The sequence below is a fragment of the Trichechus manatus genome, unplaced genomic scaffold (assembly GCF_000243295.1).
Source record: "Trichechus manatus latirostris isolate Lorelei unplaced genomic scaffold, TriManLat1.0 scaffold00031, whole genome shotgun sequence".
Classification (NCBI taxonomy): Eukaryota; Metazoa; Chordata; class Mammalia; order Sirenia; family Trichechidae; genus Trichechus; species Trichechus manatus.
The window spans coordinates 19,408,674-19,421,173 of record NW_004443967.1 but is presented as its reverse complement, the minus strand read 5'-3'; the positions used below and the strand labels follow the sequence as shown (position 1 = coordinate 19,421,173).

The window sequence follows — 12,500 nt, the reverse complement described above, 5'->3', positions numbered from 1 at the left end:
ACATGTGACAACATACGATTACCTGGGAGTGTTATTGCAAAGGAAAAAATCAATACCAATTTATAATTCACGATCGCAGTCTATCAGTTTTTATGGCCCTCTATCCCGTCTCATTAATTTTTTATTATGATTGACTGAAACTGAAAGATTTTTAACATGTTTCGCCGTTATTTATTCAACCTCAATAATTAAATAAACCTTAATTGGCTGTATTTCGAGGCATCTTGGCATGGTAGCCAGGCTTGGGGTGACCATCTATTATTAATGGAGAAACCCCTCACATTTTCTTTGGAGGCATCTCTGGGTGGGGGCCAGCCACCAGAAAGGGAGAAATAGATTGTGCCGTCGCTAATCAAATTCTGTGTAAAAGGAGACCATTTGTTTTAATTCAAAAAATAAATTATCGATAGCATCTCAAGAAACATCATCAAATATTCCTGTGCAAGCACAGTCCGTGCCGTGTACCTGGGCAAGACTTTGATCAGCAGCTAATATCTCGATTAATGAGGCCGGGGGGCCCGTGGCCGGGAAAGGCGCAAATGGGGCCGGCCCCGCCAAGGGTCTCTGGATTGGTGGTTAACGGGACCCTTTGAAAGGTGATTGACAGATGGAAAATTGCACTTTCAAATTTCCTCCGTATTCATTTCAGTTGTTCTTCTTGTGTCAGCCGCCTCCCCGTTCCCTGGCAGGCCAAGGCTGTATACATTAGCTGTTTCCACAGTGAAAAGAGAAGGAAGACAATCCCACATTTGAGCACTCTGAAAGAAAATCAATCATGTCATAAGTGAGAAGTATGGATAAGTTTGAACTGTGGCAACTTCCATCATTTCATTTCTGGCCACGCTGGTAGGTTTTTGAGTGCACAGTGCTGCTGTCGGCCAACCCCAGCTGCAGGGACGGAATAGCAAGTGTGATTGAGCTGGGCTAAAAGGGAAATTCTTTCTCCCTGGTATTTGTCAAGTAAGTTTCTCATGGTATTGCATGGAAGGACCATCAAACCCTGGGATTATATACACTGGACGTTTTGACAGAATTGAAAAAAAGCTCCTATTGACTGTGACAAGGATACACAGACCCTTCTCAATCAAACAATTGAGCTTTAGCCTGATGTTTCTGAGAATTTCTGTTTTCACGAGCTCTCTGCTCCGAGAAACTATGAACTGTGCGCCCTTTCCAGAAACGAGCCCATTGTTGAGGCCATTTCACCACCATCAGGAGCGTCCTCCTGGCCAGTAGGGCACCGTCCCCAGACCTAGACGAGGGCAGGATAGCAGCCCGAGCAACCACTCAATCTAACCCTCGTGGTCGAACAGAGCCTCCCGCCACCGCAGAGGTGGGAGAAGGGGCCGTGCAGGGCCCAGAAAGTCAAACTTGGAGGCATCCGTGGTGGTTGAGTCAGATCTATGCGTGGTACTGAGCAGGGGCATCGTTTTATATTGGAAATGCGGTGAAAACTGTGGGAGACAAACATGTTGCAATTTCACAATCTTGTTCTTAATATTATTGAAAGAGAGCTCTTCTTGGCAGTAATAAATTTAACACAAAAATCAAATACAAAACAAATTTATTCTTCCAGAGCTGATGCCCTAGTCATTCTTTTCTTGTCTTGCATTAAGCTTTAAAATCAACTGTCAGTCCCTATCGATTGCATCTGAATTGTTATCTATATTTCTCAAAAGCGCTCTTGACAGTTAATACAGTGTAAATTATAATCTGGGGAAATGCTGCTTGTATTCGCCAGCAAATTGCTTAGATTCTGAGTAAAGCTGCTTTTATTCACCATTCTCTTCTTGTGGCCATCTATTCTAGTAAGGATCATTCAGACCAAATTATTCTAAATTTACACGCGGCTAGTATGTAAATCATATTGGGGAAATCACTTTTGGAATCACTCTGGAATTTGAAGCAGTGTTGGAGTGGCTGAGCATTGCATTAATGAAACAAATATCACCTCGGGGGCTCAACCCGCGGGGGTGGCTGGCAGTGCTGCTGCAGCTCCTGGGGAAGGCTGTGGCCTGGCACGTGGGTGAGTCCACTTCTTTGGGTTTCCTGGCCTGACAAGGACTGGGAACCTGCCCCATTCCTGCCACCTTCTTGGAGAGGCAGATGGCATGGTTGGCCTTGAGCAGAGTGGCCGCCAGGGGGCGGTGGAGGGGTGGGGCTTTCATTCTCCAGAGATGTTGTGTGAGGGTGGGGTGGGATCTTCAAGACCCCCCTGTGTCCTTGGGTAGGTACAACCAGGTTGGGGGTTGCTCCCTGGACCAGCGCTGGCCTGTGGAGACACGGTGGAGCCACAAAGGCAAGCCACGGACATGATTTTAAATTCTCTAGTAGCTGCATTAACAAAGTAAAAGGAAACAAGTGAAATTGAGTTTCATAATCTATTTTATTTACCCCAGTAGATCCATCATTTTTGTATGTCATCAATGTAACAAGTTCTTGAGATATTTTGCATGCGTCTAGCTTACTAAGTTTTGAGGTTCTGGGGTGTGTTGGGCACTGATAGTACATCTCAACTTGGAGAAGCCACACTTCATGTGCTCAGTGGCCACATGTGGCTGGTGGCTGCCATATTGGACAGCCTCGTTGGCCCTCTCGTCGTGAAGACCAATGCCGTGTGCCTGCTCTCTCTTGCACCTCAGTCCCAAAGTTGACTGAGGGACGAGGGTGGGAAAGAGCTGAGGGTGGAACCCCTCAGTCCCCTCACCCTGAAGGGTCAGGGGCACATTCCAGTGGAGGATACGTCTAACCCTGGGAAGGAGAAGTCTTGCTCTTTCTGTTTCACTCACATAGTGGTGGAATCCGTATCTTCTGGATGAACTTGATTTTTCTTCAGAAATATTTCATTATTATAAACACGTGACTTTTCCCTACTCAGTGAGAAACTGGCTGTTGTAACCCAGGGAGCTATTTAAGGAGTTACTTCTGTTCTTTTAGGAATAACTAATTATTTATTCATTTATTTATTCAAGAACTGTTTATTGAAAATCTGTTAGTTGGAGGCAGGGTGATTAAAATACTGTTCCTGTCTTAAACATTGGATGGAAATTAGATATATATCTATTTTTTATTTATCCGTCTGTCTGTCTGCCTATCTATTCATCTGTTGTCTATGTATCTATCATCTACCTACCTACATCTATCCATCCATCCATCCACCCCATCCACCCACCCATCCACCCATCCACCCATCCATCTTCCCCTCTGTTATCTGTCATATCTATCTTTCCCACTCTTATCTATCATATCTATCCATCCATCCATTCATCCATCCATCTTCATGTCTATGACCCTTATATCCCTTAGTGTGGTTGGGGGGAGGTGGAAAGAACACGTGATTATAATACAAGGGAGAAAGGGTTGGGGAGAGATGACTCTAGAGGGTGGGCTGGGCAATGCAGGGACAACAGAGGCTCCAGGGATCTCGATTGTGAGGACAAAGAGCTTGATGACCCACTGAGATGGACTGGGGGGGGCATTCTAGATGAAAGATCATGAATCCTAAAATAGGAGAAAGATAAAGCTGCCTAAACTCCTCGCATTAACTTTATTGCCCACGGTTAACTGATGGAGATACCATGTCACACTCACCCAGGTGTGTGACCCCTCACCCTAGAGGGGCAACGACTTTCCAGTGGAGCCCTTTGAGATTGTTTAGAGGGAACGGGGTAGAAGGAGCAGAGAGGAAGGAAGCAGGGGGTTCAAGGGCTGGTCTTCTCACCTGTTCTGCCTCCGTTTCTCAACTTTAGGAGTGAACTTGAGCTCATAGTCCTGTCCCAGCAATAAAATGCTGTAATTCCTATAGTGAGTTTTGCATCAATAAGATTCCATCAAGTGTTACTCCCCAGGTCCTCCTGTCACCCATGGATCCCCCGTGCCAGTAAGAAAGGGCCTCTCTGAGCACCATCAAGGACATGGACATTACCATCATCAGACATCACTACCACATCCTCCTCCAGGTCCAACATGTGCCCCCTACAACCCAATTCTGTGGATTTCCATCCATCTGAGGAACCATTAGGAAATGGCCAATAAATATTTTTAAAACAATGCACGGGAATCTCTGTAATACATTTCCTTGTAGAGTAGGTTCAGTATTTGACAACTGGACTTTGTTTAATGGGATCCTAGCTGAACTTTTCAAGGGTGGGATGCTGTCTTTTTACTCTCTTTATTCCCAGAGTTTAGCACAGAGCACAGATGTTTATAGAGTGAATAGATGGATACATGAGTGAACGAATGAATGGAACGAGATAAGCACAGCTGATAAATACAAAAGCTCGTGATCGTCCCTTAAAAGGAAATCCAGTGGTCTGGACCCCCAAGGGCCTTTCAACATCTATTGTATAAAAGATAATCATTACTTTGGAGATTGACCGTATGGGTTTTGGGGTTGCCTCTGCATGAGATATTAGGTTGAGCCATATGTAACTGCCAAGAGGTGATCATTTTTGACCTACAAACCAGCAGTTCGACCCAATACTCTTGGGAATAGAACTTGAGTCGGAGGACGAAAATGAAGACGTCAAGTAAAGGGTGAAGAGCATCCACGGCTTTCAGCAAAGCCCTAGAATTGTTTGTTTTGCTATTTATTGTGCTGCTTCTGTGACTTGTGCAGCTTCTCCAAGTAAAAATACGTTGTCAGTGCCCAATATACCCCAGAACCCCAAAACTTAGCAAGACGCATGCAAAATATCTCAAGAACTTGTTACATCGATGACATACAAAAATGAGGGATCTACTGGGGTAAATAAAATATATTATGAAACTCAATTTCACTTGTTTCCTTTTACTTTGTTAATGTGGCTACTGGAAAATTTAAAATCATGACTGTGGCTTGCCTTTGTGGCTCCATGTGTCTCCGTGGGCCAGCGCTGGTCTAGAACGCAGGCTGGCGCTCTCCAGGGAGCGACCCCCAACCTGGTCCCACCCACCCAAGGATGGAGGGGGGTCTTGAAGATCCGACCCCACCCTCACACACCATCTCTGGAGAATGAGGGCCCCACCCCTCCACCGCCCTCTGGAGGCCACTCTGCTCAAGGCCAACCAGGCTGTCTGCCTCTCCAAGAAGGTGGCAGGAATGAGGCGGGTTCCCAGTCCATGTCTGGCTGGGGACCTGTGAATTGTAAATCTTCCATCATCCAGTGAGAGGACGTGGTCTCCTGGATGAGGGCCGACTTTATGGGGGCTTGTTAGGCCTGAGTGCAGGGACAAGTGGAAGCTGGGGTGGAGGGCGCTGTGGCTGTGGCAGGGAGGCCCTCTGTCTTGCCCTGCCCGCCACCCCTTCCTGCAGGATTTCTTGCGGGACACCTGTGTGTCTTGTTGAGTTTTAATGCATTGCTGACCCGGGGCTCAGGTTACAGGAGTTCTTGTCATCCAGTTAGTTACACTCTCATAAAGATGCACAAAAACGCAAAACAAGGTATCGGTCATTGCTCCGTGTACTAAATGTAAGTGTCACCAGTAAGGCTTGGCCATGGAGAGAGAGACAAGGTAGTTATTGAGAAACACCCAACACCGGGCCTCCCTTTTGGGCTGCCTGTTCTGGGGCTTTCTGCAGCCCTGGGTTCCACACGAGCATCTTGTTGGCCGTTGCGGCCTCATTGTAAACGGCCTCTTACAGATGTGCCTCGCATATAGCGCTCCATGCTTCAGTGGCCCAGGCGGGCACACCAGGGGAGGCGGGCGCTGTGCTCTCCAAGCCACACGGCCTTGGAAACTAATAACGCCTCCGATGAAAGTGTTTGCCGTGCCCAGGAGCCTGCTCTCCTTGGAGTTGGGGCGACTGTTTCACCACAAAGCTGGAGAAGCGTGAAAGATAGCAAAAAAAAATTCTCTGGAAGCTCTGTGTTTTCCTCAACTCAGTTGTAGTGACAGCTAACTAGTTGCGTTGTTGTAAAGGACCAATTGTGACATCAGACTCAGTAAACTTACTTTCAATTTCCCATAAACTTCCCCAGCTGGAGAAGTTAACAGTGGTGGTTAGCTGCTGTTGGGTCGGCCCCCGACTCGTGGCGGCCCCGTGCACAGTGGAACGAATGTTGCCCAGTTCTCTGCCATCCCGGTCATTAGTTGGGGATCAGACTGCTGTGGTCCATAGGGTTTTCATCAATGGATTTTTTGAAAGTAGATTCCCAGGACTTTCTTCCTAGTCCATCTTAGTCTGGAAGCTCTGCTGAAACCTGTTCCACATCATAACGACACGCAAGCCTCCACTGACAGATGGGTGCTGGCTGCGCATGAAGTGCATTGGCGGGGAATCGAACCCGGGTCTCCTGTATAGGAGGCCAGAATCCTCCCACTGAACCACCACTGCCTTCTAAAGGACCGAGTGTGACACGAAATGAAGTACACTTAATTTTCCCAAACTCGCCCAGTCAAAGAAATTCACAGGTTGCTCCCTCGGTAGGGATCTACTCTAGGGTTTGTTTCTTAATAGCGGGTTGGGTGATAAGAACATAGCTTTGGCTAATGGGAAGGGAGTTTGCATTTATTCTGGGATGGTGAAGAGACAGTTTGGGGATGCTCGTTGGCGGGAGAGCTGCCTCTTCCCTGGACTTCGATCTTCCATCTGGCCATATGGGTTGGGAAGCTGCAGTTGAGCATGGGTTCTGCTGTCAGATAGGGTCCCTGACTGTGCGCCGTGGACCCCGCGTGACGAGGCCCACCCCAACTCATTAAACCAGAGCACACTGTACCGAGCGCGCGGCTGTGCGATTTTAATATTTGGTACATGTGACGGGATCATTTTAGTGATTTGCAGGATTTATCTCCTCTTGAAAGTACTGCCTAAGGCTACTCTAATTGGTAGGAAAGCAAATTCCCTCTTCCCTTCCTGTCAGTCTTTGTTTTATTTACTGAGAACTGCCGAAACCTATTTACACAATAATGAGGATAAATCACCAGGATGCTTTCAACACAAAGAGAAATGTTTCGCGAGTTGAAAGCTGTACAATTAAAACAAAATTCCAGATATTCCTGAAGTGGTCTGTGCCGTTAGGGAGAGCAAAATAAAATTAAGACGAATGATAGGATCGCACCCCTCAGGAAGCTAATCAGGATCAGAATTCGAGAGATATTTTATGATGGGCAATTCCGCTTGAAATGGCAATGAAGTAAACGCCTGTGAGTTACCATCAATATTTGTAATAAAAATAAACAATCATGCATTCCTCCAGCCTGCATATAAACAGGGTGAGTTTAGGCGTCATAATTATGACATTGGCGGAGTGGTGGTAAGTCATGTGAAAATGTTGACTGTGCCTCGGCAGCCTCCGGGGTGTTCTCAGTGAAGAGGACCTCGGCCACGTGGGTGAGACACTCCAGATGCACTTGAGTGGATGACCCCAAAGGGTCCACTTATTTAGATGTCAAGAGCATCCTACGTCTGGGAATGTTTCTTATTGGAAGGCATGCCACAAAGAGACGCAGCAGCAAAGAGAATTATGCACAGAACCTGTCCTTGAACTTGGCCCACTTGGGTGTTGGGTTGATGCCTGCTTTAGCTGGCTCCTAAGTCCTTGAATTTGGCCCAGATAGATGTTGGGTGATGCATGTTTTCAGTGATACCCAAGTCATTGAACTTGGCCCACACAGTCATTGGTGATTCGTGGTTGATGTCTTCCACGTCCTTGAATTTGGCCCACCCAAATGGGTTGTTGGGTCGTGCATGCTTTCAGTGGCTTCCAGTTCTTTGAACTTGACTGACGCGGGTGTTGGGTGATGCGTGTTTTCAGTGGCTTCCATGGTCGCCATAGTTGTTGGGTTGATGTGTTCGATGCTTCCAGTTCCTTGAACTTCGCCTGCATGGGTGTTGGGTGATGCATGCTTTCAATGGCTCCCAAGTCCACCGGGTTTGCAAAGAGGACCTCAGCAGGCTCAGCTCCACCCAGAGGCGGCTGCTCTTGGAAGCCCAGCCAGCTTGCCTTTGGATGGTGGGGACCAATCATGTGACTCCAGCAGGTTTGCAAGCAGACTTAAAGTGGCAATCACGAGCAGAGCTGGGAACAACCCACGTATAGCACAGCCCACATAAATGCTTGCAGAGGCGAAGCCGAGCTGCAGCACAGTCAGTTTGGGTGGTTGGGTGGTTCGGAAATATGATTTTCTAGTTAAACTTCCTAAGATTGATAAGAACGAGAGGCCCTTTGTTATCAGGCAGTGGGTCCAGCAGGCAAGAGGTGGGGGGCCCAGCCTGACTCTTGACTTTCCTTGGTCTGACCCTGGCCAAGACCCCTTTGCCCCTGGGGGACTAGACCAGATGTAACCCGAGGACCTTTCCAGTGCTGACCATTGAGGAATCTGTGGGCTTCCTTCTCCCCTGTGCCCCTCCCCAGCCACCCCTGCCTCCCACCCTCAAAATTGGTGCCCACCCCAGGCCGTTCAGCAGTCCATACTGCTCCCTGCTTCCTGCTGGCTTAGGTGATGGCTGCCCAGTTATCCCAGAAAAAAAAATAATTCACATAAGCAGATTTTAGCACGTTTACCAGGTCTTTTAACTTCATCTGACACTGTTTGGGTGGAAGATGAGAGAAGTATATTTTTTATATCCCAGGGGAATTACTTTATGATGACTCTTTCAAGGTGAATATTGGCATTTATTTAGCCTGAGCAGAAAATAAAAAAGAACATATAGAAGCAGCAGCATAGAAACACTGGAGTCAGCAGATAGTATTTTATTTTGTTGCTTTGAATTGCTATCCCTCAAACACAGCTAAATCTAAGTTAATTTAAAGTTTCTCTTGAGGAATTCATATCAAATTAAAGTGTTTCTCAGCCGTGATGACAAGAACAGGGAACACATCTGAATTTCCTCCAAATTATGGTCTATTTTTATAGTCTCCTAAGATTTCCCTTTGTGGACCTTATTCCACTGTCTTTGAAAGAAAATTAATTTAACTAATGACAGCTCAGACTAAAACATCAATCACGGGAAGAGACAGAACATGACCGTCACTGAGTAGAAGAACATAGAAGCAGAAGAGGGCTTCCTGCCTGGAGCTCGCTCAGCACCCATCGTTTCTTTAGATTTTTTGTGCGTGGTGCTGATACCGCGTGTCCTCTCGGCTCTGCGAGCGAGCAGGGAAGATCGTCTTGCTTTAATTCTCCATCTCGCCCCCTTCTCAAGCCGTGGCCTGACCATCCCAAGGAGCAATGGGAAATCCATATTTTCTCTCCTGGGCGTCCCTGGCCAGCCGCCACCACCGCCGCACAGCACACCGGGAAGGCTTTATTTATTCATGTCTCCACCACATGGCCGGTCGGTTCTTCTAGCTTGTCTGGAATGACCCAGGCTGTTCTGGGGTGATGGTCCCTGTCTCATTGTCCTTCGACATCATGCGACGTGAGGTGGGAGGCCGGAGGAGAACACCTTCCTTGTGCACGTACCCATCCAACAGCATAATGGGGCTTCGTGGCGCTCGGTGGGCATCGGGAAATGCCAGTGGGGTGTTTAGAAAATTTAAGACGTCTCCGTTGGCAGTTAGGCACGCTGCTTTTGATTTTGCGGAGCGCCACCTTATTGACGCTGACTTCGGTTTATGAATGATGAAGTGGAGGACTTTCCCTATCAGTGCTCACAGTGTAGCTCTTAATAAAAGATTAAGCGGGGAAGAGGAGGCAGTGCGGATTTCTGACACTCTGCTGATAAGCGGCTCCAATTCAAGGCTGCGAGGAGCGGCTGCACGACAGTGACAGATGCTGAATGGGACACAGTGCACACATGTTGCACCTCGCAATGTGACGTGTAGCCATGTGGAAAATCTGTCTGAGGAACTTTCTCCGGATCAGATGCCGAAAACGCGTTCTGCGTACTGGAGGCTCCACTGTACCGGCGGCTGGGAAATTAGCAGACACGTGGCCGTGGGGCCGGGCGGGCGGGCGGCCTTGTTGCCCAGGAGGAGCCGGGCCCGGGCGTCAGAGAAGGTAGCAGGCAGCGTGGCAGGAGCGAGCTGTCAGTTTGAGAAATGAGGAGTGTAAGAGGCTGGGACCAGCTTGGCAGATGTGCGAGAGGTACAGGGAGCATATTGATCAATTAAATATGCAAATACCTCAGCAAGTAAAGACAGAGATAAATAAAGTGACAGAAACATCAAACTGCACGTTAATGATTCGGTAGGGCGCCCATCCCAACAGTTTACTTGTAAATAAATAAATGCCGCTTTCCCCAAGTCAGTTTATAACGTTGGTGACGCGGCCAGCCGGCCCCAGGAAACAAACGATGGTTTTGAACCCTGGCGGACAGCAGGCCCAGGAGCCCGGGGCCCCCACTCCCGGTCCCCAGAACAAGGGGACGAATTCAGGTTTCGCCGTGACAATGGCCCGCCCGTATCCCATTGTCACCGACTTTTTCAGGCCGTTTCTATATCGTTTCCTTTCTCAGCCTCCCCAAAGAAAGCCCGATTGTTCCTGGCCAGACTCTGCGGGCACTCTCCTGCCCACGGTGAACCCCGTAAACCAGGGACCCCAGATTGGGTTTCACTCTGGGGCTGCTGACCGGGCCGGGCAAGGTCCCTACCTTTTGTCTGCGACTTTCCCTCTGAAAGGTACCTAATTATGACTTAGCTCTTCAGACTAATGAAATTATCCTTGTGTTCTCTTGCTCCTCTACTCTTGTCAGGACTTTGAAACATGATCGTTTAATTACTGACACCTACTGTACTCATTTTATGCACGCAGAGCTAGAAAATGCTTGTTTCTGGGAGCCCGACAGGGGCGCTGGGCTCTGCCCTTTTGGCAACTTGTATATGGTTCTCTTTTCCTATGAAAATTTAATACAGCGACGGGTCAGCTTGGGCTCGCTTCTGTTAAGCGGCCCCAGATTTAGCCATTTATAACAGAATTATTTGAAATTCCTCGCTGGGAAAAGGGCAGGAATTACCGCGTGTGGAAGATGCCGGAACAAAACCCCAACCAAGTTCAATGCTATCTGGCCCCGGCCGCCCCTTGCTTGTGTAGCCACGAGTGGCCCCATCACAATAAATGTGGAAAAGTAAGATGTCATTTAAAGAAACGGGGGAAAATATTCAGACTTTGACATTTGGGCTGTTTTTCCACACTGATAACATCAAAACTTGTACTTCTTGATAATAAATAGGAGAATGTCAGCTGTCAGTCAGGGCTGGGAGGAGGGCGCGCGGGGGGCGGAGGGAGACAATGGGAGCCCTGAGGATGTTTCTGGGCATCACCTCTCAAATGAAAGTGCTGTGCGTTAGGTGCCTTCCGTCTCTCCCCAGGAAGTGCCAAGGGGGGCGCTGCCCCCATCAGATCGACCTAGCCCCCCTCAATTTGTGGGGGTGCCAGTCTGCAGGGAAGGGTGGGTCTGGGAGAAGGGCCGTCTTCCAGGAGGCAGCACCCCTGGGCTCTGCTCTAGTCCGTGCAAAAGTCCTGGGGCCGCTGCTGGCCTTCCAGGGGCTCCTCCACAGCCACGCCCCTCAGCTGCCTTTCACCCCTTGTGGTTTCAGACCAGGAACGTGGTGCTGGACCGACCAGGTGCTTCCAGGGCTCCAGCGAACTTTGTAGGGGAAGCAGAAGCCCTTCCCAGGTGGCCTGGGAGCCGATGTGCATGGGGGGCATGCCCACACAGGAGTGGATTGTCACATGGAACCCAACCCGTGGCGTCCATGCCAGGTTCCCGGGCTTTTGTCTCCCTCATCAGAGCACCAGCCCCGCTCCGTTCTCCGACGTGTCTCCATCTCAGGTTGCATGGAGTGAGACCGGCGGTATCTGGCTGGCAGTGAGGGCGCTGAGCCTCTTCTTGATGCTTGATCAGTCAGATTGATGCGGGAGGCCATATGTGGCGGTGTCAAAACTTGGCTACCAGGCCCTTCCCTCCCCATGAAAGATGCAGTGAAAAGGAGGCCTGGGGTAGGAGTGCGGGCAGGCGTTTCTGCCGGTTTGAGCCTCTGCTCAGTATTTAACGGCTGACTCTCCCCCTGCCAAGTTCACGCAGGGCTAAAGGTGGCCACAGGCTGGGCGTGTCACCAGCTCTCTGGAGTTCAAGCTCCAGGGGGCTCGAGGAAGAGATGGCATTTTTCTCATTCTCTGAGACAACAAAAGAGAATACTTGAGAAGGGAAGCAGCAGGGGGAAGATACAAAGACAAAGGCAGAGGCAAGGTCAGCAGAGCTAATAGGCTGAGCGGTGAGTGAATCGCCTCCGGCGAGGCACCGCGTACGGCTGTTCCTCCCACGGCTCCCGCGAAGTCCAGCCCCCCACCCCCTTGCCGGGGATGGACCCCAAAGGGCCCATCCCGCCCCCCAGCCGCGCCTGCTTCTCGGCGGCCACCGGCCCGGCCAGCTGCTTGAAGGGGCCCCCGGCATGGCGGGCGGCGCCACCAGCCAGCTGATGGGCAGCCGCGTGCCCGAGCGCGGAGCTGTCAGGTTACGTCTTGTTGCCTGGCTTCATTCAGTCGCTCTTTTAATGTGCATTCAAGTAGAATAAGTGAATCTTCCCAGCACCAGCTGAGCTCGGACTTGTTTCTGCATGGTGGCTGTTGGACCA

General features: G+C 49.4%; 1 protein-coding gene across 1 annotated transcript in view; it reads left to right on the top strand.

Annotated features, from left to right (window-relative positions):
* EBF3 (EBF transcription factor 3) overlaps positions 1 to 12,500 on the top strand; it is a 132,295-nt gene that overhangs the window by 55,394 nt on the left and 64,401 nt on the right. The window contains exon 5 of the mRNA XM_004374936.1: positions 10,873 to 10,915. Coding sequence (XP_004374993.1) covers positions 10,873 to 10,915 — 43 coding nt within the window. The remainder of the gene's footprint in view (positions 1 to 10,872; positions 10,916 to 12,500) is intronic.